Source organism: Molothrus ater, chromosome 2, assembly GCF_012460135.2.
Source record: "Molothrus ater isolate BHLD 08-10-18 breed brown headed cowbird chromosome 2, BPBGC_Mater_1.1, whole genome shotgun sequence".
NCBI lineage: Eukaryota > Metazoa > Chordata > Aves > Passeriformes > Icteridae > Molothrus > Molothrus ater.
In genome coordinates, this window is record NC_050479.2 from 2,477,294 (window position 1) to 2,503,962 (window position 26,669).

The following is a 26,669-nucleotide window of genomic DNA, read 5'->3' on the forward strand; positions in this document are numbered from 1 at the left end:
TTCCTGAGGATTTTCCCTCCTGAGAAGGCCTCAGGAACGAAATGTAACCAATGGTTATCTGCTGCTGTGGAATGCAACAGGAACAAAATGTACCCAATGGTTATCTGCTGCTGTGGAATGCAACAGGTGCATCTGGGATTGGTCTTGTGTGGTTGTTTTTAATTCATGGCCAATCACAGTCTAGCTGTCTCATACTCTCTGGTCAGTCACAAGATTTTATTACCATTCCATTCCATTCCATTCCTTTCTAGCCTTCTGATGAAATCCTTTCTTCTATTCTTTAGTACCATTTTCTTTTAATATAATATATAATAAAATTAATACAATATATAAAATTTTAATATAATATATGATTTAATATCATACATATAATTTAATATATATTTTAATATAATATATATTATAGATATAATATATATAATATATTACATAATATATAAAATATAAAATATAATATATAATATATAATATATAATATATAATATATAATATATAATATATATATTATATATAGAGTATATTTTACATATAATAAAATTAATATATACAATTTTAATATATGATTTAATATCATACATATAATTTAATATATATAATTTTCTTTTAATATAATATATAAAATTTTAATATAATATATGATTTAATATCATACATTTAATTTAATATATATTTTTGTAATATATATAATAATATATAATTTATATAATATAATATATAATATATTATATAATATATCACATATATACTATATTATATATAGTATATTTTTATATAATAAAATTAATATAATATATGCAATTTTAATATATTATTTAATATCATATATATATAATTTAATATAATATATATCTTTTTATATAACATATATAATTTTCTTTTAATATAATGTATTATCATAAAATAATAAATCAGCCCTCTGAAACATGGAGTCAAGATTCTCATCTCTTCCCTCGTCCTGGGACCCCTGGGAACACCACAGTTCACACCTGGTCTTCCCAGAGGGAGCCCAGGCCCATCTCCAGCAGCCCTGGAGCTGCAGAGGAAAACTCCCCCCTTGTGCAGGATCCCTGCTGCAGCAGAGCCACAGCTGGCACTGCAGGAGGGCTGAGCCCCCATGGGATGGGGCTGTGCCACCCCCCTGACACACAGGGGACAGGGACTGCTCTCACTCTGGCAGAAGTGGGGTTTTTTTTGTACTATTGCATTTGTATTTTTAATTTTCCTAGTAAAGAACTGTTATTCCTATTCCCATATCTTTGCCTGAGAGCCCCTTAATTTCAAATTAATAATCATTCAGAGGGAGGGGGTTTACATTTTCCTTCTCAGGGGAGGCTCCTGCTTTCCTTAGCAGACACCTGGCTTTCCAAACCAAGGCAGCAGCTCATGCACACTGAGCAATTAAAACTGATGCCTTAAGATTTCAGCTTTTCTATTTTCCCAATCCTGTACTGCCTTAGTGCATGACTCTAAACTCCTTATGAAGTGTCAGTTCCTGTCTCCACATTTTGGTCAGACAGAACAATCCCCCTAGGCCTGAGATCCAAGGACACCCTACAGCCTCAGGCCCTGAAAATACAAACAAAAGTGAATTGGGAGGAGCAAACTGGGGGTTAAATGACTTCATTACCTGAAGCTGTAATTGGAGAATTAACCCCTGATATGTAAATGGACCAAACTGATAATTGTGTGAAACACTGGTGACCATTGTCCAGCTTGGGTGAGGCCTCTGGAGGCTTCTGAGTGCCCCAGGTGTATCTGTGGAGCCTTTAATAAATACCTGCTCTTATTCTCTTAATCTTGTCTAGCCTCTGTTCTAGGGAGCCACTCCAAGGCATCAAAATCACCTCAAAGGACTCATCAGAATCATTAAAAGGGTCATGGAATGGTTTGGGTTGGAAATGACCTTAAAGATCATCCTACTCCAACCATGACACCTCCACCACTGTGCCAGGCTGCTCCAAGCCCCAATGTCCAGCCTGGCCTTGGGCACTCCAGGGAGAGCCAGGGTTTCCCAGGGCTTCAGCACCCTCACAGGAAAGGCTTCACCCTCTAACAGAATATTGCATTTCCCACCTCACTGGTTCTGTGAATGCCTGAATTTCAGCAGCATTTTCTACCTGCTTTAATTTCCTTTTGTGGAATGGACAGAGTTGGAGTTAATCCAAACAATCTGTTGTTTTTTTCCTCCTAAAAGTACAGCAGCTTCATCCATCTCAAACCAAATCATTCCAAATTGCCTTTGTTTGGAGATGATACATTTAAAATACCTGGAAGCATTCTTTAACTCAAGCTATCACTGATTTATTATGTGCTGCTTTAATTCTCCCTTAAAAATGTGCACCCTGCTTGGGAGGATTTTAAACTATTCACTCATATTAAGGGGAATTTTGTGGAAAAAGACAAATTACCCATGAGTTCTTCCACCAATTTTATGAAAAGAAAGTTTGAGAACTCTTACCTGTGTACCCAATACTTGTAGTACTGGGGAAGAACTCCATTGGGCCCCTTCTCCTGGAACACCTCAATGAGCCTCTCCAGCACAGTCACAGTCCTTGCAATGAGGCAATCTGCACTCAGAGGCTTCAGCTCTGTCCCCTCTTCCCTGTTAAACTTTGCAATGAGGTCATTGATGCAGATGGTGGGGTTGCTGTTATTCACATTAAACCCAAAGCCTGCAGAGGACAAAGAGGAGGACACAATCAAAGAGACAAACTCTTTGTTACCATCACAGCCAGCACTTAATTCACCTGCTCCCTACAATCATCCCTCACTCAGGATGGCTCCCACAGCTGGTTTCATTCAGCCTCTTACACCTTTGGATCTTCCTTCTCCTATAATTACAATTTCTCAGCTCAGATTTTGCTCTTTGTCCTCAAAATTCCTCCTCAGAGTTAGAGAGGCAAATCCAGCAGAGCCTTCCACCCACACCCCAACAAACTGCACCCTGGCTCCAGAACCATCCACGTGAGACATTCCTGTGCTCCCTGGAAGGTCCTCAGCCCACTCAGAGAACAACTCATCCCAGCCTAAAATGGAGTTTTTATCTCCCAGTCTAAAACTCAGCTCAGAGACCTTTTCTGCTTCCTGCAGTGAGCTCAGTGCCCTTTCCAAAACCCCAGACTTTGCACTCAGCTGATAAGCCTCGTTTGGCTTGCTCAGGAAAGCCCAGAAGATTTGATTTTAACTTTGTAAGACTCCAGTTTGCCTAATCTATCTCACCACAGCATATCCTTTAGAAGCCTCAAGCCTCTCGCTGAGATTTCTCCAGCTGCAATTCCCAAATTCTGAGTTGGCAGAATGCCTCCCTTGTTTAAATATGGCTCTTGGGGCCTTTTCTGCAGCCTGCAGGAACAGCCTTCCAGGGATGTAAAGAACTATATTGTATTACCTGTTTATTTTTTTCTCCTAATAATTTGGGTTTGTTTTTTTTTTTTTTTCTTCCCTCAGACATTTGGGATAAAACTCCCTGTCTGTCAATCAGGTTTGGACATGATGCAGCTCCATCTGCAAGGAGGTGCAGATGTCTTGATTTGTAAATTTGCTGTTAATACTTTATAATTTGTGTTAACTTTGAGAAGGATTCCTTCAGTGAAAAGGAGTTTGGGACTTTTAACAAGTCAGGGAATGAACACAAACAAGGCACAGGGATCCCAACACACCAGTCCTGTGGAAATGAGCTGAAATGGGTTATTGGAAAGAGATAAAGGAAAATGAACTGGAAAATGCAACGAGCTGTGCCAGCAAATCCCAACTCAGCCATCTGCACCCCAGTGTGAGGGAACAGAGACCCCACTGAGGGGTCACAGGCTCTTGGGGTCCATCAGGATCACTGCTCAGCAACCCAAAAAGTGGGACACAGCAGCCACCCTGGGACGAGGAGCTCGGCTGAAGCCCCAGCACCTGGGGACGAACACGGCAAGGGGGGAAAGGCAGCCAGGAAACTGGAAAGCCACAAGGTGCTCGGGGCTCTGGGGGCACCTGGGCAGTGCCCACGGGCGAAGAGAGCGTTCAGCAGTGCTGCTGTGGCTGATGGATGTTCCAGTGGGGGATCCACGAGGAGCTGGACGTGCCTGAGCAGAGGCAGAGCAGGGTTTGCTGCTCGCGCTCGCTGGCTGCCCCCTGCATTCCACTGGAGCTGGGCTCCTCCGCCGGCTCCGAGCCTGGCCCTCGCATTAATGGTGAATATTCTCCTCAGAACTCCTCCTCCAGAAGTCCCAACACCGTGAAGTTCTTCAATTTTAAATCCCAAATTGGAAAGAAAAGGTTTTTGGTTGGTTTATTTTTTTTTTTTTCCAAACTGGTGTTTGAAAGTCTCGGCGTGAAGCGTTGTCACCTGCAGCGTTTGAGCAATGAAAATGCAGGTTTGTCTCTGATCTTACTCTCCTGAGCTCCTCCTCGGAGCAGGGAAGCCACAGAGATGATCCTTGATTTCCATCATTACAGAATCACAGAATTTCTAGGTTGGAAGAGACCTTTAAGATCATCGAGTCCAACCCGTGTTCTAACACCTCAGCTGGATCGTGGCACCCAGTGCCACATCCAGGCTTTTTTTAAACACACCGAGGGATGGTGACTCCACCACCTCCCTGGGTGGATGATTCCAGTATTTGACCGCTCTTTCTGTGAAAAACTTCCTCCTTAATTCCAGCCTGGATCTCCCTTGGCGCAGCTTGAGACTGTGTCCTCTTGTTCTGTTGGTTGTTGCCCGGAGAAAGAGACCGAGCCCAGCTCAAATGGTTTCCATCCTTATCCTCACATATGGGAGATTTTGAGGAATGCCATGCAAAGAGTGAGTTCGGTGCCTGGAGGTGGCACTGAGTGCTCTGGGCTGGGGACAAGGTGGGCACAGCTGGGACTCCACGGGCTGGGAGGGCTTTTCCAACCTCAGGGATCCTGGAATTCTGTCTAGGAAAGGCTCCTTTGGAAAAGAGGAGATGGACCTGACACACCTTTCCTGCTGGGGAAGCTGGATCCCATCACTCCTACCAATCCCAACGCTTCAGTGTCATGAGGCCCCTCTAGGACTCCCAGTGAGACACAGCACTGGAACGATGGAAAACATCCTTGGATTCATATGGAGCAAGGAAGTTTCAATTTGAAAAGCTTCCAGCTGAAAACAGACTGATGAAAATGGACATTTATCTATACCTCAGGCCTTCCAGATGGGTATCAGAGAGAATGGATACAGAAAGTCTCCGTTTGAATTGGAGTATTTTCATGTTTAGGGTAAGAATGGAAAGGTCCAAACCAAATATGTGAAGTGCTTAAAGAGATATTTGATATAATGAACTATTTTTGGATGTATTCCTGCTTTCCTTGTGTTAACCAGGCTGTAGGAAAACATGGAAGTTGTAAATGGCTGAAGGGGCACAGAGAGATTTCTTAAGTTTCTGTGCAATTTCCACTCTGTTCAAGTGGATTATTTACAAAATGAAGGTATAAAATGGAACAGAAAATGTCATGTCTGGGCATGTTTCACAGAAGGAGGTGACTTCTTCAACTCTTTTCTACCTTGCACCTCTAAAATCACAGAACTTTGACAGAAACAACGTCATGACCACTCCATCTTTGCAGGATATTTACTTGTGCTATATTCAAATAGCAAATATCATTTTTTTCTTTATCCTTTTAGACTTGCTAAGGAATTTTCTTTCAATTTTTTAGACACAGCAGAGACAATTAATTACTTTTGGAACCAGAATCTGGCAGGTTTCTGAGCAGATCTGGGATGCTTAGGGGAAAACTTCCTTATCACAGAGCAGGATGATAATCAGACTAGAGATGACAAAAATATCTCAATAATTAAAAAATGAAAAAACATTACCCTGTGCATGTAGCTCTTTTGATTTAAAAGGCATGTTCTTCATTTAACTATTTGACATGTCCCAAAAAATCCATAAATTGGGAAAAAAGGATGGAGTTTTCAGTATATTCCACTGGTTTTGCAATAAATCAAGGAGGACAATTTCCCTCTCCCATGTAATGCTCTTCCTTTGAACTCTCCTACACCAATCCAGATGCCTGCATTTATGTTTTACTTGTCAGGCATATGGAATTATTAAGAAGAATGAAAACATTTACTTTTTGTGCTTCCTCTGGATTGAATGTTGTGCTTTATTTCCTTATGCCTGCTGTCATTATTTGTTCTTGTCGTTGCCATTTTTACTGATACAGACACTGATAACAAAATCCTCCAGAAAAAAACAAAAATCAGCCAAAAAAGCTTCAAAACAGACATTTACCAATGAGAATATGAAATGTTGTTTCAATGAGTGTTGAGTTTACCAGAACTCCACCAATCTTCATCAGGTCACTGTAGTAAATATCATTTGGCCACTTCACTCGCAGCTCAATGTCCTAAAGAAACAAAAGCAGACATTTAGAGACATTTATGGCTCATTCATGACTCCATAATCTGTAGAGAATCATGGAATGTTTGGGTTGGAAGGGACCTCAAAGCCCACCCAGTGCCACCCCTGCCATGGCAGGGACACCTCCCACTGTCCCAGGCTGCTCCAGCCCCAGGGTCCAACCTGGCCTTGGGCACTGCCAGGGATCCAGGGGCAGCCACAGCTGCTCTGGGAATTCTTTTCCAGGGCCTCCCCACCCTGCCAGGGAAGGATTTTTTTCCCAACATTCCACCTAAACCTGTAATTTTTCAGTGTGAAGCCATTCCCTGTGTGCTGTCCCTGCATGCCCTGGAAATTGTCTCTCTCCAGCTTTCCTGGGGCTCCTCCAGGCCCTGCAAGGCCACCCTGAGCTCAGCCCAAAGCTTCTCCTGTGCAGGTGAACAATCCCAGCTGTGCCAGCCTTTCCTCCCAGCAGAGCTGCTCCATCCCTCTGCTCATCCTGGAGCCTCCTCTGGGCTCTCTGCAGCAGCTCCAGCTCCTCCCAGGGCTGGGGCAGCTCTGCAGGTGGGAAATCACCTGAGACAGAGGCAGAGGAAGAGAATTTCCTCTGCCTTTTTACCACACCCAAAATGCTGCTGTCAACTGCTCCTCTTAATGAGAATCTATGAAATCCACAAATGCTACAGAAAAGGGAACCCTGCCTGAGGAACCTTGCAGGAACTGATGCCTCAGGTTTGAGCTTTTCTATTTTTCACATCCTGTGCTGCTTTAGTGTGTGGGTCTGGGTTCACATTATGGGATGGTGAGCTCTGTGCACAGAGCAGGGAGACAAAACAATTCCTGCTCCAGCTGGGCACCAAGGACAAATGATCCAAATCTCAGCCCCAGAGCACAAACCCCGTGGGCTGGAGAGAGAAAAACAAGCAGGGTGGGACTGCAGGGGCTAAAGCTGCAATGGGACAATGAACTGCAAGGTGCAAATGGAGCAGAACTGATCCCAGGGAGAGACCCCGTGCCCGGCCGTGCATTTTGGGGCCATTTTGGTTCATCTTGGGTGCAGCCCTGGCTGGGCTCTGGTGCTGCCCAAGGTGCATCCATGGAGGAGATGCTTTGAATCAATCCCTGCTTTATTCTGTAGCTCTGCCCAGCCTCTGCTCTTTCTCAGCCTTCTCAAGGCATCAGTAGCAGCCAAAGAGACAGTGACATCCTGAATTTCAGAAAGGAAATTCAGCAGACAGGAGAAATCCCAGTTCCCAACCACAGAAATGGTTCAAGGCTGTCCCTGCTGGAAACACAAACTGAGCAGTGACAACATCCCAGCCCCACAGAGCAGCTTTTGTTGAAACCACGGGGCTGAGCTGAGCTTTGCACTGGCTACTTAAACACAAAAAGAAAGCAAATGTGCTTCCTGCAGCTTGAAACACTGCCCATGGCTGCTGCATCCCCGGGGGCAAATCAGGGGAGGTGCTCCAGGCCTACAGGAGTCGCATTCCCTCCTATTGTAGGGGCAGAAATCCCTTTACAGGATGTGTGAAAGCTGCACCTGGGTCCGTGTCTACTTTCCTGACAGATTTAAAGGCCAGGGAGGAGTCCATGACACGTCCACTGACAGGAAATACTACCTGATTTTGCTATCAAAGCATTCTGAGGGAAAGTATCACCAGCTCCTATTCGTTATGGAAAGGAACTTGGCTCCCTGCACTGGGGGAAGGATTTTAGGGGACTCTGGAGACATGGGAGGAATGACACAGTGAAATGGTGCTCTCAGTGACAAAAGGGGGAAACACACACCTGTGAGACAGCAGACAGTAGCTCTGTGATTGAAGTGACAACAAGCAGCAAGAACAGCTGAGGCAGCTGGGTGTTCTCCTCACTGCTGTATTTGTGGGGTGCCTCCATGAAGGAAGGAATGATGAACCTGGCTCCATGTTCTCTGAAGGCTAATTTATTATTTTATGATACTATATTATATTAAAGAATGCTCTGCTAAACTATACTAAAGAATACAGAAAGGACACAGACAGAAGGATAAAAAGATAATAATGCAAACTCCTGACTCTCTCCAGAGTCCTGACACAGCCTGGCCCTGATTGGCCAAAGAGTGAAAACAACTCCCAGCAGAATCCAATGGAACAATCACCTGTGGGTGAACAATCTCCAAACACATTCCACATGTGAGCACAACACAGGAGAAGCAAATGAGATAAGAATTGTTTTCCTTTTTCTCTGAGGCTTCTCAGCTTCCCAGGAGAAAAATTCTGGGTAAAGGGATTTTTCAGAAAATGTGAATGCCACATGTGACTTTGCCATGGAGTGTGTTCACCAGGTACCACACAAAATGTCACAAAATATGCTGGAAATGGAGCAATTCTTGTCTTCCCTCACTAGAGAGACTCTGCTGTTCTCAGAATGGGAGAACAAAGCATCCTCTTGATTTAAAGCCCATTTGCATCCTCAGCATGAACATCTGACAAGGGAACTTCCAGCCGAGCCCTCAGATCTGCTCTGGGAGGACCCACACCAAAGCCTTGGTTTCTGCTGGTTCAGCAGAGTCAGTGATTGTGGCCATCCTAAAAGCCATGAGTGGCTGATAAACTGAGCCATGGACCTCTTGGAACCAGGGTGAGCAGAGGGCTGGAGCAGCTCTGCTGGGAGGAAAGGCTGGCACAGCTGGGATTGTTCACCTGCACAGGAGAAGCTTTGGGCTGAGCTCAGGGTGGCCTTGCAGGGCCTGGAGGAGCCCCAGGAAAGCTGGAGAGAGACAATTTCCAGGGCGTGCAGGGACAGCACACAGGGAATGGCTTCACACTGAAACATTACAGGTTTGGATGGGATGGTGGAAAAAATTTTTTTTTTTTTCTGGATCCCTGGCAGTGCCCAAGGCCAGGCTGGACACTGGGGCTGGAGCAGCCTGGGGCAGTGGGAGGTGTCCCTGCCATGGCAGGGCTGGGATGATCTTTCAGATCCCTTCCAACCCAACCCATTCCATGATTCCATCACTCTGCAGATCATCCCATTGTTTGTGGCTGCTGCAGTTGGTATGACATGGACATACAGAAAAGCCTTGCAAGACTTGAGTGCAAAGGGGAAGTTCAAGCACTGAGTTTTTGATAACTTTTAACATTTTCTTGCTGTAACATCATTGATTCTAAACCTTTAACTCTGTTTTGCCCCCCTGCCCAGGGCTGATGTCCCCTCAGGTTCAGCAGATCTGCCCTGGTCACTCTTTACTCTCCATATGCTCAGTACAGTACACCCATTATCGATCCACATTTTTTACATCAATATTTGGAACTTCAGTCACCTTTTTCCTCTTGAATGGAATAAAATTAAAAAATGCCACACTACATCAGGGCAGGCACACAGGAGCAAAACCACCTCCATTCATAAATCAGCTCCTTCCCCAGTCATCCCCATATTTTATAAAACTAACCCTTGTCCCTTTGTTTTTAAGTGGTCAAATTATCCACTCCAGCCAAATATTTTATATTGCAAATTTTAGCCTGAAGCATTTTGTTTTTCCAGTCAGGTTATGAAGCACTGAATTTAGAAGGTTTTAATAGAAAGGCTGACAGACCCTAAACTCCAGCAAAGCTACTGGGTGCCACTATAATAAAGTTCATGTGTAAATGTGTATAAGTCATTGATTTTCTGTAATATAGGAAACATATGCTTTAGTTAACTACTTCTGTAAAATACCAAAGTTTTATAGTTAGCAAATATTAGGAAATGGTAACATTAAAAAGGAGATATATGAGGTGGTAAAGAAGACTGGTTCTTCATTTTAATACTGATGACAGGACACTTGATTCCCTCTCGAGAGCAATTCTCCTCAGCTCTTGCTTTAGAAATCAGTTTTCAACCTTAAACAAGGGTTGGAAAAATCCTTTAAAAGGGATAAAGTGACCACTGAAACAGCACCAACGAAAAAGCAGAAAAGGATTTGTCAGTTTTATTCATTTTTCCCTCCTCCTTATTCTCCTTCAAAATCAAAACAAATCAGCTCCATTGTTGGGCAAACAAAATTGACTTTTTCTTTACTGCTGAGGATTGAGGCTTAAGTTTCATAAGATTAAGAGTGAAATGAGTGCAGTGCATTTGATCAGCTCTGTAAAAGAACATTCATCCTCTGGATATTGGATTTCTCCAAACATATCAATAATCAAACATGAGGAAGGTTAAGTTTAGATTCTTTTAAAGAACTGAATTATACATTCAGCCATTACGCACAGAAAGGGCCCAGCAAAAATCTGAATTTCCTGGAAATGGAAGGAGGAATTTTGAGATGAGTTAGAAGGACATACCTCATATCCTGGGATGGATCTGACTGCCTCCACCACTGCCAAGGACACCAGGTGCTGGATGAAAGGAATTCTCTGGCCCAGGTTGGAATGTAGAGGGATGGAGATGTGCAGAGTGGACAGGGCACAGCCCATGGGACTGAGCCAAACGTTCCCACCACGACCTGGGCATGAGAGGAAAAAGGGGAACTTCAACTCAGGACAAGAACATTTTTATAAAAAAGATCACCTTGTGAATGTAGATAACAAAAGATAACTAAAGACAGAGATAACTAAAGAGAAAGCTTCAAATGTATCCATCCAAGAATGCACCAAAAGTTCCTTTAATGGAGTTTTCCAAACTAATTTTGAAAGAAAAAGGGTTAAAGTGCAAAGCTTTTTCTTAAAAAAATATTGGAGTTTTTAAAATATTGCTGTATCCCTGTAAGTGTTCAAGGCCAGGTTGGAAGGGGCTCTGAGAACCTGGTTTGGTGGAAGGTGTGGCAGGGGGTGGAACAAGATGATCTTTAAGGTCCCTCCCAACCCAGGCCATTCTAGAATTCTGCTCTGAGGTTCTGCAGGACAAGCTGCTGCTCAATTTCCCAGCATGTCCTAAATCCCCTGCTTCCAGGATTTTCCTGGTCTCTGCTGACAGACACATTTTAAAGATCTTGCTTTGCTCAAGTGGAAAAGCATTTCTGAAAATGCTCTGTGTGCACCCAGAAATGCACCCAAACTCTGAGCCACCCTGCACTGCAAGCAGGGAATCATCTTTTCATGGATTTGTGCTCAGAAAAAGCTTCTTGGGCCACACACTCTGCTCTTGCAGCAGAATAAATGTGGCTTTCAAAGAAGTGCCAGCATTTTTCTGGGCAGGAAACACGACTTGCTTACATTGATCTGCTCAGGCAGGTCCTTCAGACTCAATCTCAGAGCAAGTCAAGCCCCAGTCCTGCTCCTGCTAACCCAGTTTCAGTTTTCATCTGGAGCTCTGACTTGTGTTACACTCAGTGTAGTGATGGCAGCTTTTGTGACTGGCAAAACTTTTTTGGCAGGAACCAGGAGACCATTAAATCATTTCTGCAAAAGCCACCAAACATCCTGAAAATGTTTACTTTGGTCTCTTATTAACTTTTGGGTTTTGAGTTTGAATCCACAGTTTGAGCAGGAGGAGAAGACGACAGGCTTATTCTATGGATTATATTATCAAAAAATGCTCATAATGCAGCTTAAAATGTCCTATTTTGTGTATTTAATACACATTTATGAATAAAACAAGGAGATTTACTCACCTTTCCCTTGTGTTTGTCGAACAGCCACTGCTATTAAACCCATCTCCTCAGGCAACTCGAACATTAACCTGCCAATTAGGGAAAAAACCAAAAACCCCACATGCTTATCAGCTGCAACACTAAGCTACATTCATGAAAATCAAGGCTTAAATATCAGGTAATATTTTATGTTAACGTTGCACCACCATTTTTTTCAGTTAACATTTAGTCCCGAACCAAACCCATTAGAATATTAAAAAATGATTGGCTGAAAAACGATAATGTAAAATATTATTTTCTCTGAAATGAGTCAGAGCTACAGTTCATTTGAGTTCTGATAACCCAGGTTTTGTATTTCTTCACTTCTCCCTCAAATGCTCATTCTTTGGGTGTCCCTATCTTCAGCAAGTGACAACCAGCAATTCCAAACATTTGTTTCTACTTACAGCGAATTTTTGGTCATACTACAAAATATAAGAGCAGCAGTTTCTGATTATTTAGAAAACCAATATGGTGGCAATAAAGCAGTTTAAAAGATACACTATCCCCTGAGAACTAATTATGATTTAACTACAGTAAATAAATCTACACCTTCTGAGAGCTCTAGAGAACACTGGCTTATTTTAGGCTTGTGTTCTGCTTTTAAAATAGTTTCACCTAAAAGAATACTAACTTTCCTCTGGGGATAAGTAGAAAGTGCACTTTAACACCACCAAATGAGTCAATGCTACACTTTAAATAAAATAAAAAAAAAGAAAAGAAGAAAAAACCCTACTGTGACAACTTTGTTCAAGCCACTTTTAAACAGATCTGAACTGCACCATGATCCTCCTCCATTTCACATTTTCAGGGTTATTTCAGAGATAAAACATATTCAAGATGTTGCTTGTGAGGTAAGCCCAAAAAGGGATGTCTAGCCCACAAATCTGCTTCTCCCACAGGCACAAACACCATGTTGTTCATTCCTATAAAAGCAATCTTGTCTCAGGGGTAAGGGCAGCTCAAATCAGAGAAAAAAGCACCATTCACAATGATTTCCTGTGAGAAATGGATTTGTGAAGAATTTCTAAAATTTGCTAGAAAGTTTACATAGTGATGTATATTTGTATGTAAATACTGAGATAAGGTGTAAGTAAGATTTAAAATATGGTTTTGTAAAATGATTAGGTATTTTAGAGAATTAGAACTGTGAAAGATGTATTGTAGTAAGGCCATGTAAGGAAAAAATGCAGGTAATTGGTGTTAGAAGTAATACTACTATTGTGTGTGGTATAAGTTATTAAGTTTAAATACATAATAGTTCATAAGTTTAAATATAAACATTTATAAAGTATTGGAATTAAGAAATAGATTGGCTTCTGATGGAATGGCATTGTTTTACATCTCTTTTATGTCACTATTCAAGACTCAGAATAAAATCTTTCAAAACACCTCTCAGTTGCCCCATCTCTGTAACAGCTGAGAAAACCAATTTCCCCTGAATTTCAGATGGGTTTGGGAGGTGTTTCAAGCTCTGCAATCGAGAGGTGCAGGAGCAGCAAAGAGGAGCTGTGAGTGTCCCACAGAGACACAATTCTTTGTGCTGAGATGAGGAACCTTTCATTGCTCCTGCTCCACAGGCTGATAAATGGGACATCAGCAGCTCCTGGGGCTGTGGCAGCACCAAAATGCAAGAAACCCAGAGATTTCAGAGCATCTTTCAAATGCCTAAATCAGTTTAGGTTGGATGTTATAAAAACGTTTTTTCCAGCAAGGGTGAGAAAGTTCTGGAATGGCTGCTTGGGGAGGTGGTGGAGTGCCCATGCCTGGGTGTGTTTAACAAAGCCTGGATGTGGCACTGGGTGCCAGGGTTGAGTTGAGGGGTTGGGGCTGGGCTGGACTCAATGGTCTTGAAGGTCTCTCCCAACCCAGGGATTCTGGGAATTCTGGGAATTCTGGGAATGGCTCTGCACAACTCCCTGCCCAGAGGGGCACTCGGGGGGGTTTGGGCTCTGCTGCCATGTCCCAAGGGAAAGGAGGAGAGGAAATGGCCTCAGATTTAGGAAGGACCTGGGGACACTGAGCACATGCAGAGGGGCCAAGGAGGCTGGAGAGGGGCTGGGAACACAAACCCTGTGAGGAAGCCCTGAGGGAGCTGGGGGTGCTCAGCCTGGAGCAAAGGAGACTCAGGGCTGCCCTCCTCACTCTGCACAGCTCCTGAAAGGGGCCTGGGCTCAGCTGGCCCTGGGCTCTTTCTCCAGCAGCACTGACACACCCAGAGCACACAGCCTCGAGCTGCACCAAGGGAAATCCAGGCTGGAGAGCAGGGAAAAGGTTTTTCCAGCAAGGGTGAGAAAGTTCTGGAATGGCTGCCCAGGGAGGTGGTGGAGTCCCCATGCCTGGGTGTGTTTAACAAAGCCTGGATGTGGCACTGGGTGCCAGGGTTCAGTTGAGGGGTTGGGGCTGGGCTGGACTCGATGGCCTTGAAGGTCTCTCCCAACCCAGGGATTCTGGGATTCTGGGATTCTGCTTTCATGGTGATGAGGTTATTGGAAATCCCAAGCAAAGTCTGGATCACAAATGTCTTTGCTAAATACAAATCACAGAATCCTGGAATGGTTTCGCTTGGAAGGAACCTTAAAGATCATCCAGTTCTATCCCCTGCCATGGGTAGGGACACACAAAGCAGCAGGAGCTGGACCAGGCCCCACAATGTTTTCCCCATTATTCCTGAGTCATGGAGATGCCATCAAAGGCCAACAGCCAGAAAATCTCTTTGCCAGTCACCTTCCATGGAACACACCTTGGGAATTGTCTCCTCTGGACATTGGGGATCACATGCTGAGACCAGGCCCACCTACCTACCACCTTTAGAAGTAAATTTTACCTCTTGATACTAAATCTCAGAACCATCAAGGCAGGAAGGATCATCAAGACCTCCAGGATCACCCAGCCCCACCAGCATCACCCCAATCCCTGTCCCCAAGGCCACATCCAGACTGCTCTGGGACAATTCCAGGGACTCCAAACCTCCCTGGGCAGCTCATCCCAAGGCCTGACCACTCTGCCAGGGAAATTTTCTGTCCCCCTCTCCAACCTGAGCCTGCCCTGGTGCCATTTGAGGCCATTTCCTCTCCTCCTTTCGCTTTCCCCAATCCTCCCTCACTGCCCCTCCTGCAATGAGCTCCCCCTGATCCCCTTTGCTCCAGGCTCAGCCTCTCCAGCTCCCTCAGCTGCTCCTCCCAGGATTTGTTTTCCAGATCCTTCTCTTCCCTGGACACACTCCAGCCCCTCAGGGGGAAAATCCCCCAAAGCTCTGGAGGTTTTATCCCTGTCTTCTGGGAGCAGCCTGATTACAACACCAATTCCATGTTTTTGCAACATAAAAATCCAATTTAAACTTGGACACACAGTTAGGAGGAAATTACAGGCTTTGTTGAAACACACGGATTTCTGCTGCTCCTCCATTCATGTATCTGTTTTGAAGTAATGAAAAAAGAAAAATAAAAATCATGTGCTGCCATGAGGGGAGGAAAATAAACAGAGCAGGAAAAAAGCTAATTAGGAATGCAAAACACAGGCTTCTGCACCAAAGAGATACAATTAGGAGAACAGATGATGCAGCTCTTGGAGACTTGGCAGCAGGTAACAACTTATTACATGCACAGGCTGAGGCTGGACTTTCAAGGGTCACAAAGAAATTCTTTAAAGGACACAACTTGGGGAAGTTGTTAATTCCCAGGCTGATGCACCGAGAGACACACAGAATGATTTTTTTACTGCTTCCTGAGATTGTGCTGGAATTAACATGAAGGCAATGATAATAAAATTCTCCACACAGCCTCCTGCCTGCCTTCCCTCAGCCTCAGAGCTCTGAGCATGGTGTGTGCTTGTTAGTTTGGTGGGGTTTTGTTCTTCTCTGGGAGAAACAACTTGGATTTTCCTTACCAGAAAGATTAACTGTACGTGCACTTTTTTACATATTGACTTCCCTTCTTCTCTTTCAACTTAATCAGTTGCAGGCTTAACAATTTCATTTTTCTGCAGAGTGGCTTAATCACAGTGCACACCACATTTCCCCCCCTCCATGAAATATTTTCCTTCAAGAAGTTATCTTTTTTAATTTTTTTTTCTTCTTTTTGTGCTCTTTAACCATCATGTTCTGTGTATTAATTCCAAAAACCAGAATGAGATATAAGATTAAATAAATTTACCCATCAGGAAGAATATCAGATGACATCTATATGATCATAGAAGATGATCCTGGAATTTTATGTAAACTTTTCTTTTTTTTCAACATTTTTGTGGTATTTTCCAAAATGTGAGCAAGGCACTTTTGGCATTCAGCTGAAATAGTGAGAGGTTCTAGCACAGTTTTTTATACAAATACCCTCCTCCCCACCCTGTAGTGCATATTATGAGCGCTGACAAGAGTAATAAACAATATTTAATTATTTTACAGAAATTCCAAGTGTAAGGAGGACTCTCCTGCCAACACAACGACTTTTCATCCTACATGAACATAAAATGGGAACTGAAACCCCCCAAACCACGTTTGACTAATGTTAACAGCTATAAATTTCATTGAAGTTGTGGGTTTAAGGTTGAAACTCTCATTAAAGCATCCTGCTGTGTTACAGTATTGCAGAGGCATTACCACAGCCAGCAGAGCATTCCAGATGTTCAAATACCTGGGCACAAGAGTTATGGGCAGATTTGTCCTTTCCCTTTGAGTTCCTTGCCTGAAAATCTCAACTCTCAAAGAGGTTGTTTAGAGAGTATTGTAAAAGCAACAAAAAAACCCAAAAAACCCAACCCCCCCAAAAAAACTACCAAAAAAACCCACCAAAAAATCCCCCCCAAAAAAAAAACCCAAAAACCCAAACCCTTTCAATTTTAGTCAAGTCAATGAATTCCAGAATTATTTAGGTTGATGGGCCACAGTTAGAGGAGAAGACACCATGAATGAGAGTAGGTTTGGATTAGATATTGGGAAAAAATCTTTCTCTGGGAAGGTGGGAAGGCCCTGGAAAGAATTCCCAGAGCAGCTGTGGCTGTCCCTGGATCCCTGGCAGTGCCCAAGGCCAGGCTGGAGCAGCCTGGGATGGTGGAAGGTGCCCCTGCCCCATGCCATGGATGAAATTGGACAATCTTGGATATCCCTTCCAACCCAAAGCATTCTGTGATTCTATCAAATATAAAATAAATGTTGTTACTGACCCCAAAGCAGCAGTTTCTGTGAGTGACACCACACTGGGAATCGCTAAAAGCCACCAAACCAGGAAATGTAGGAAAGTTTTGAGGACGAACAAACTCTGCATTCGGTTTATTTGGGTACCTGGTAGATGGGATTTCATGGGTGACATCTCTGAGGGGCAAAGGAGCTCCAAAGATCTGATCTTTACAAATTCCCCCCCGCAAAATAACCCTGTCACAATCCTGAGGAAAATAAGGACGTGAACAGAGGCTGCTCTGGCTAAAAAAGGGAACCCAAGAGTGTAAAAAATGTCCAAAAAAGATGGAAGCAAGGAGGAATATTAAAAGGAGAAATGCAGAAATATGGTCCAAAGAATGGAAAGCTCAATTATATCAGAGATTGGGGGGAAAAAAAGGCAACAAAAACTTCTACTGGAATGTGATTAAAAAATTTTTAAAAAATTAAAAAAGAGAGGAAAATGTGGGGTCTTAGCTGGCTGAGGCTAAAACACAGTGGATACACCTCAGGCTGAGCCTCTCAAGGAATTCTTTGCCCAGGGCTTCACCAGCAAAGTCTTCAGGACTTTACACAGGGCTCAGGGAGAAGAGGAAACCCCAGCAGTAGAAAAGAATTGATCTCATAAATCTCTTGGGAAACCTTGGCACAGTCAGGTTGGTGGGAGAAGAGGGGATGGATCTGCGAGTGCTGAGGGCACATCCAGCTCTCCCATCCTCATGGTCAGGAACGTCCGGGTGGTGCCAGACTGAGAGGGAAAGTATCTCCATCCCTGGATCCAAGTCAAGCCTTGAGCAGAAAGGGTCTGGATTCTGGGATTGAAAATCCTGGTTTGTGCTCCAGCTGTGGGCTGGATACAACTGCAGACCCTCAGGGCATTCTCCAAGTCCTATTTAATGTCTTCATCAGTTTAATAAGAGGTGAAGGAAAGGAGGGAATCGAGGAGGAGATGGCACACACATCCAGCCAGTGAGTAACACTGGGCTGAGGGGATAACCAAATTCTGGAATAGGATGTGGAGTTCTTCCAGACCTGACTGGAAAAAGCCTTTATCAAGCTGGTCAGAATTCATTGTTGACTCTGCTGAAAAGAAAAGAGTTTGGACTAGAAACCTTCAGGGATTCTTGACTCCAGAAAATGCACAGGAACTTGGCATCCCTGGTGTTTCCAGCAGGCATTTAGGTTTGGCTGAAATAAGTCAGAAATTAGCCATTGTAACTGTTAAATTTAACAGAAATTAGCCATTGTAACAGTTAAATCAGTGACTGAATAGAAATTAGCCATTGTAACTGTTAAATCAGTGATTTAACAGAAATTAACCATTGTAACTGTTACATCAGTGATTTAATAGAAATTAACCATTGTAACTGTTAAATCAGTGATTTAACAGAAATTAACCATTGTAACTGTTAAATTTAACAGAAATTAACCATTGTAACTGTTACATCAGTGATTGAATAGAAATTAGCCATTGTAACTGTTACATCAGTGATTGAATAGAAATTAACCATTGTAACTGTTAAATTTAACAGAAATTAGCCATTGTAACTGTTAAATCAGTGATTTAATAGAAATTAGCCATTGTAACTGTTAAATCAGCGATTTAGCAGAAATTGACCATTGTAACTGTTAAATTTAACAGAAATTAGCCATTGTAACTGTTAAATCAGTGATTTAACAGAAATCAACCATTGTAACTGTTAAATCAGTGATTTAACAGAAATCAACCATTGTAACTGTTAAATTTAACAGAAATTAGCCATTGTAACTGTTAAATCAGTGATTTAACAGAAATTGGCCATTGTAACTGTTAAATCAGTGACTTAAATTAGAAAATAGCCATTGAAACTGTTAAATCAGCGATTTAATAGAAATTAACCATTGTAACTGTTAAATTTAACAGAAATTAGCCATTGTAACTGTTAAATCAGTGATTTAGCCCCAGTGGTGGTCACTGGAATCCCATCAAGGCAGGATCCTAAAGCCATTTGCACACTCTCTAACAAGCCTAAATATTTACATTTCTCCATCCTCCACTTTCCATGAGGCATTTTACACACAACCAGGTGCTCCCAGAAGATTGGCTCCCCCAGCTGAGACAAGGAGAACACCTCAGCTGTTAATCCAACGCAGGCTGATTTAAATGACAGAAATCTCACTTAAAACTGCGCCTAAATCCAGCAAGAAAAAAAACATTTACCAGAATGCCCCTTGACATGAATGCACTCTTCTGTTCTAATGCAAAAATTCACTGCTCCTTTCACTTTCTAGTGGGTTCCCCCACAGCAAAGTCAGCACAGAAAGGGCCATTTAATGTCAAATTCTCCTTGAACTCCTTGGATACACCAAAGTCCTGCACCAGTGAGGAAAAGCATTAAAGGGATTACAATATCCCAGCCATGGGGAAAGCTAAAAAAGCACTGCAACCTTGCACAGCTGGTTCCTTGTTCCCTCAAGAAATGCTACAAAAAGAAGATTGTCCTGAACTAGACAGGGCATTTCCAGCAAGGAATATTCTCCTGAACGGATGACGTGGGTGAGGAGCTCCCAGAGCCTTGGGCTGGCTGGGTAAATCCTTCAGCAGGGCGATAATAACAATTCAGTTCCAGGGGAAATGCAGGGTGGAGGAGGGCTGGGAGCTGGGCAGAGCCTCCTGAGATGTTTTTCAGCTCTCCAGAAATGAAAGCTGCAGCAAGAGATGCCAGGGGGCAGAAGGGAAGATGAAATCACCTAAATCACCTCTTTTTTACCACCCATGCTTGATTGAAATGATGGTATTATAAATGGGGAATGGTTCATGCTTTGCTGGTGGAATTGCTTTGAGAATCAAGGCCTGCTGCACAGAACTCTACCATGAAATCCTCTTTTTTTTCTTTTTTCCTCTGCTCATTGCATTTTTCAGCTGGTAATTTTCTTGCCTCTCTATTTTTATACCTGCTATTTTATAATTAGTCCTTTGTCTATGTTTATAGGCTTTTCCTCTTGAAAAAAAGAGAAAGAAAAAGAGAATTTTAAAACACAGCACCATACAGGCAGAGGTGTCAGGAAACATACCCAAATAAGAAAGGACTCCAAAAAATTAGTTTGCCAACAAAATGCCAGTAAAATTTGAAACCTGGGTTCAGACACACTGGTCATGTTCCAAAACTGCAAACTTAAAGAACTTCTTTATTCAGTAAATCAGTTTCTCTGTGAATATCATCAAGACCACAAAGTTACAGCAAAGGAGGGCGTTTCCAGGGCAGATGTGAGGAGAGTTTAGGAGTTTCTTTCGATTTTTAATTTGAAAAGCAAAAACTTGTCCTGTTTTGAACAATTTATTTCACTTTTCCCCATCTAGTAAGTAATCTTTTCAATCCACAACCTTGCTTGAAAAAGCTACCCCAAGCCAAAAGTGAACATGGGACAAATGGGAATGAAACAGATTTTGTTAGGAAATACAACTCGAGTGCCAAGATTTGAGAAACAGAAGATTTACCAGGATGCAATGAAATATATTTATCATAACATGGTAAGAGTAGAATCTTCAGGCTATAATAAAATTTATAAACACATTGATCAAAGCCAGATCCAGCCCTTCTTGTCTGAGGTCGAACCCAGCACAGAAGAGAACTGCCCTGTGAAAAATATTTGTCTGTCTGCTCTGGGGTGCCCTGACCCTCATCCATGGAGAAAGTTTCCCAGACTTCAAGACAGACTGGAATCCACAAAAGTGTGAAACAGATTATAGAGAGTAGTGTGGGTGCATCACTTGGTGAGAAATTGAGGGTTTGGGGTTTTTAGTGTGTTCTGGATGGCAGCAAGATGGAGGGCACAGGGTGTGGTCCTGGGTTTGTTCTTCATGCTTCTTCCTCCTTCTTCTCCATGGGTTTGGGTGGCATTTTGTAACTGGGCAGAAAAGTCCCCATTGCAGCTCTTTGGGATCAGTTATTGGGTTAAAAGGGAAAATAATCCAGGTGTCAGTTCTTAATTGGATAGTTCAGTCTTAAAAGTCCTTGGAACAAGAGATTGTGGGTCATCCCACTAGAAAGTGAAAGTGACACAGCCTCGGGACAGGGCCTGGGAACACCAAAAGGATCAACAAAACCAAGAGTGAGGTCCTGACCCTGGGATGGGGCAACCCCTGGGATCCAGCCAGGCTGGGATGAGCAGATGGAGCAGCCTGGGAGGAGGATTTGGGGGTGCTGGGGATGAGATCTGGACCTGCCCCAGCCCAGAACCCCACAGTGAGGGGGGGATTGTGCCCCTGAGCCCCTCAGGTGATTCCCCACCTGCAGAGCTGCCCCAGGCCTGGGCCCAGCCCAGGGAGGAGCTGGAGCTGCTGCAGAGAGCCCAGAGGAGGCTCCAGGATGGGCAGAGGGATGGAGCAGCTCTGCTGGGAGGAAAGGCTGGCACAGCTGGGATTGTTCACCTGCACAGGAGAAGCTTTGGGCTGAGCTCAGGGTGGCCTTGCAGGGCCTGGAGGAGCCCCAGGAAAGCTGGAGAGAGACAATTTCCAGGGCATGCAGGGACAGCACTCAGGGAATGGCCTCAAACTGAAACATTTCAGGTTCAGATCAGATATCAGGAAGAAATTGTTCCCTGGCAGGGTGGAGAGAGGCTGGGATGGAATTCCCAGAGCAGCTGGGGCTGCCCCTGGATCCCTGGCAGTGCCCAAGGCCAGGCTGGACACTGGGGCTGGAGCAGCCTGGGACAGTGGGAGGTGTCCCTGCCATGGTGAGGCAGAGAACAGAGGCTGGGCAGAGCTAAAGAATAAAGCAGGGATTGATTCAAAGCATCTCCTCCATGGATGCACCTTGGGCAGCACCAGAGCCCAGCCAGGGCTGCACCCAAGATGAACCAAAATGGCCCCAAAATGCACGGCCGGGCACGGGGTCTCTCCCTGGGATCAGTTCTGCTCCATTTGCATCTTGCAGTTCATTGTCCCACCCCAGCTTTAGCCCCTGCAGTCCCACCCTGCTTGTTTTTCTCTCTCCAGCCCACGGGGTTTGTGCTCCTGGGCTGAGATTTGGATCATTTGTCCTTGGTGCCCAGCTGGAGCAGGAATTGTTTTGTCTCCCTGCTCTGTGCACAGAGCTCAGCATCCCATAATATGAAGCCCAGACCCACACACTGAAGCAGCACAGAATCTGAAAATAATAAAAGTTAAACCTGAGGCATCAATGGCAGGGGTGGCACTGGGTGACTTTTAAAGGTCCCTCCCAGCCCAACCCATTCCATGATTCTAAGATGCTGTAAAAATGCTCAAATTTGGTCACTTTCAGAGAAAATCTCAACACAAGCCCAATGCAGCAGAGCAAGAACCACTTCAGGAAAATAACAAATCCATTTTACATCAGCATTGGATTCACTAATTCACAGTGAGGCATCACACACATGAAGATCTCAAAAGTAACCCATGGTGAAGGTGAATTTATCCAATATTCCTCATTATCCCTTATTCCTTAGCTCCCTTTCAGGTGGAAAAAAGCCAAGTGAGAACTTTCTGCTCACACAGAGATTTTAATGTGATTTTCTGGCCAATTTCTAGCCACGGTGATTGCATTTCCTTATGAAAATTTCTCTGCAATTTCTGAAGACATCACTTCATTTCCTGGCTTGAATCACTGAGGCTGTGAAAGCGCTGCCATGTTTGAGCAGAGAGGTGCTGAGGTTATTCCCAAACAGCCACTCCAGGATGCACAACAAAACACGCTGGATTTATCAGGGAAGTTCAAATGAGCACAAATAAGAATTGTGTGAGGTGCCCTCCCAGGATCCTTCCCAGAGCCTTGCAAAGTGGGAAAAATTAAAGAATTTCAACAACAAAAAAATTCCATTCCTTGTCAAGGGACTGAGAAAGACCTAAAAAATTAATAACAATTCTTTTCCTCATTTAAATTAATTTTTTTCCTTTATCTTATTATTATTAAAAGTTTCATCAATACTTAAAAATCACAGAAGGAACTGTGAAAGACCTAAAAAATTAGAATTATTTTCCTCATTTCAATTAATTTTTTCCATTATCTTATTATTATTAAAAGTTTCATCAATACTTAAAATCACAGAAGGAGCTGCGAAAGACCTAAAAAATTAGTAATAATTTTCCTCATTTAAATTAATTTTTTTCCTTTATCTTATTATTATTAAAAGTTTCATCAATACTTAAAATCACAGAAGGAACTGCGAAAGACCTAAAAAATTAGTAATAATTTTCCTCATTTATATTAATTTTTTCCATTTATCTTATTATTAAAATTGTGTGAGGTGCCCTCCCAAGATCCTTCCCAGAGCCCTGCAAAGTGGGAAAAATTAAAGAATTTCAACAACAAAAAAAATCCATTCCTTGTTAAGGAACTGTGAAAGACTTAAAAAATTAGTAATAATTATTTTCCTCATTTAAATTAATTTTTTCCTTTATCTTATTATTATTAAAAGTTTCATCAATACTTAAAATCACAGAAGGAACTGTGAAACACCTCAAAAATTAGTAATAATTATTTCACTTATTTAAATTACTTTTTCCTTTATCGTCTTCTTATTATTAAAAGTTTCATCAATACTTAGTCACAGAAGGAATTGTGAAAGACCTAAAAATTAGTAATAATTTTTTTCACTTCTTAAAATTAATATTTTTTTCCTTTATCTTATTACTATTTAAAATTTCATCAATACTTAAAATTACAGAAGGAACTGTGAAAAACCTTAAAAATTAGAAATAATTATTTTCCTCATTTAAATTAATATTTTTCCTTTATCTTATTATTATTATTAAAAGTTTCATCAGTACTTAAAGTCACAGAAGGAACTGTGAAACACCTAAAAATTTAATAATAACAATTCTTTTCCTTATTTATATTATTTTTTTCCTTTATCTTATTATTATTAAAAGTTTCACCAATACTTAAAATCACAGAAGGAACTGTGAGAGACCTAAAAATGAGTAACAACAATTTTTTCACTTATTTAAATTATTTTTTTTATTTTTTATTTTTATTATTTAAAGTTTCATCGGTATTTGAAATCACAGAAGGAACTGTGAAAGACCTCAAAAATTAGTAATAACGATTATTTTCCTTATTTAAATTAATATTTTTCCTCTCTTCTTATTATTAAAAGTTTCATCAATACTTAACGTCACGGAAGTAATTTATGCTTAGGAGAACCCTCTAAAACCTTTGATTTTTTCCCCATTATTTGCTTTAATTTCTTTTCTTTTCTGCCTGCAACATCCATTGTGCTCAAAATTTAGGTTCTGGATGCAGCAAATTCCCAGTTTTCTTCACCCAGTGCTAACTGGGAAATAATTTGAATTATTCTCCTCTTTCTGAAGGCACACACAACAGTTTCCCTACCCTGAACCAAAAGGCAGCGATTTCACATTGCCATTTCTTGTGGCCCTGTCCATTCATTGAACTCTCTTTCTGAAAAAATACATTTAAAGACAATTAACTAAAATTTCAGGCAAATTTCCCCATTGCCTCAATTGTCCTTGGTCAGAAGCATGCGAGCTTCAATTTCCGAATTCTCATCTCTCACCATTTAATTGAAAATTTCAATTCATTTTGTGAAACGTTAATTAATGAATTGAAACATTGAAAATTTAATTGGAAAATACACACGGGAGGTCTCAAAAGTTGTAAATGCTGGTGCATATTCTGATTTTTGGGCCGTGTATGGTACAAGCATCATCCCTGAGGCGCTTTCTGGACACATTTTCCTTGGCATTCAATCAAATCTTCCTCAGTTTTTCCCAGTTGTGGCTTCATCAATTGGCAGCTAGAGCACAATTATTTCACTTGCATGGCTTTTTTCCCATTAAGAATGGTGATGCATGAAATCTTTGGGGGAAAAAAATAATATTATTAAGTATTATTAACATTTTGCTGTGTAAAAGCAATCAAAACACTGCGTTCCTTCCGTGTCAATGAACCCAGGATTTCATAAAAAACTCCCACAGATAAAATGTCTGGGTTTTAATCCTTCTGTAATAAAAAGTAGAGGTAGAATACTAAAAAATTTAATATATAAATATACCATAATAATAGTGCATAAACAAATATAAATATAGAACCACATAAATAAACATAATATATAAAGAATGTAAACATAAATTATAATGTAAGAGATTAAGGAGAAGTTTAATGCAAACTTCCAGGAGAAAAAGGTTTTTTTTTTTGTCTCAAAGTGTTTCAGTGAGAGCTGATTTTAAAATAAAATCCTTAAGAAATGGCAGCTGAGCTCTAAAGCTGTGGCTAAAATTTGAAATAGTTTGTTTGCCAAGTGAAGTTTAGAATATTATCTTTAATAATATTTTAAAACAAATAAATAAAATTCTAATATTTTTAATATAGCAAATAATAATTATAAAATTGTAAATATTATAAACATTATAAATAATTTATTAAAATTAAGTTAATTTAAAAATTAATTTATAGATTAGAAATAATAATTCATAGTTTATAATGCTATTTAGAAACGATATTGATTTGTAAACTAATTTATAGAATAAAATAAATAACATAATTAATTTTTATTCATTATAAAATTAATTTTTCTCTTTAATGTTATTAGACCTGATGGAATGTTTACTATACACATAATTTTTCAAAGGAAAAAGAGATCCGGAAAAGCTGCTGTTCTCTAAGAGGAGGAATTAAATTCTCAGAGAGGAATTAATTTCACCAATGCCATTTTTCCCTTAAAACACACAAATGAAGATTATCTCCAACATCCCTACACAGAATTTCCTCCTGAAGAAAGAACTGATTGTTTTTTTTCCTGATTTCAAGTCACAGATCATGTGAAGAGGTAACAATCCAGAAAAATTCACTGCATCTCTCAAGGTGAATTCCAGAAAAATATTTTGCTTTTCTCGTGGTGAATTCAACACAATAGCTGAGCTCAGCTGGCTCTGCTCGCATAGAAATGAAAATTAAAACCCCAAAAATGCTCTCATCAAGCAGCAGAGTTTCAGCCCTGCCAGTGCCAAGAGAAACCACAAGATTTCTAAATTCAGAATTAAAGCTCAGAGCTCTTCCAGCTCTCCAAAGCAGCTGAATTAGGGACAGCAAAGTTCTGTTTCCAAATAATTGGTGAATATTTTGGAAAGCCTCTCATTTTTGGGCTGTGCGAGCTCCAAGGCAGACTCCCAGTAATTCCATGAAATAATTCCAAAATAACCATTTCATGGCTGATTAAAAATGGATTTCGAGATAAGGAAGCTGCTTTCTGCTGGCCACAGCATCATCAACAGCCATCAAAATAATGTGGATTTTAACCACAGACTCACACAAAATACAGCTGCTACTCAAAGCCTCCAGAAAAGGGATTTCCTTTGGCAAGGTGGGCAAAAAAAATCCCAAAATTTGTTGATTCAAATTCTTCACATTGGAAAGGTGGAAGTTCCTATTTCTGAGAGGTCAAAATATGCCCAGGAAGAATAAAATGTTGTACAAATAAAATATGTGCAAGTAATTCTTATCCTGAGAGGTGGCGGATGGGTCACCACAGAATCACAGAAATTTGGGTTGGAAAGTAAATTTATCCTGAATTTTGGCATCTTGATATCAGCACATAGTAGAGGATGAAATCTGGA

At 41.6% G+C, this 26,669-nt stretch overlaps 1 protein-coding gene across 3 annotated transcripts in view; it reads right to left on the reverse strand.

Moving 5' to 3' along the window:
* HLCS (holocarboxylase synthetase) overlaps positions 1 to 26,669 on the reverse strand; it is a 153,037-nt gene that overhangs the window by 14,938 nt on the left and 111,430 nt on the right. For all 3 annotated transcript variants that reach the window (XR_004982280.1, XM_036404865.1, XM_036404784.1), the window contains exons 7-10: positions 11,923 to 11,990; positions 10,655 to 10,815; positions 6,243 to 6,357; positions 2,459 to 2,672 (exon numbers count right to left, since the gene is read on the reverse strand). Coding sequence is in view for 2 of the 3 variants with exons in the window: in XM_036404865.1 (XP_036260758.1) it covers positions 2,459 to 2,672; positions 6,243 to 6,357; positions 10,655 to 10,815; positions 11,923 to 11,990 (558 nt within the window). In the remaining variant the exon portion in view is untranslated. The remainder of the gene's footprint in view (positions 1 to 2,458; positions 2,673 to 6,242; positions 6,358 to 10,654; positions 10,816 to 11,922; positions 11,991 to 26,669) is intronic.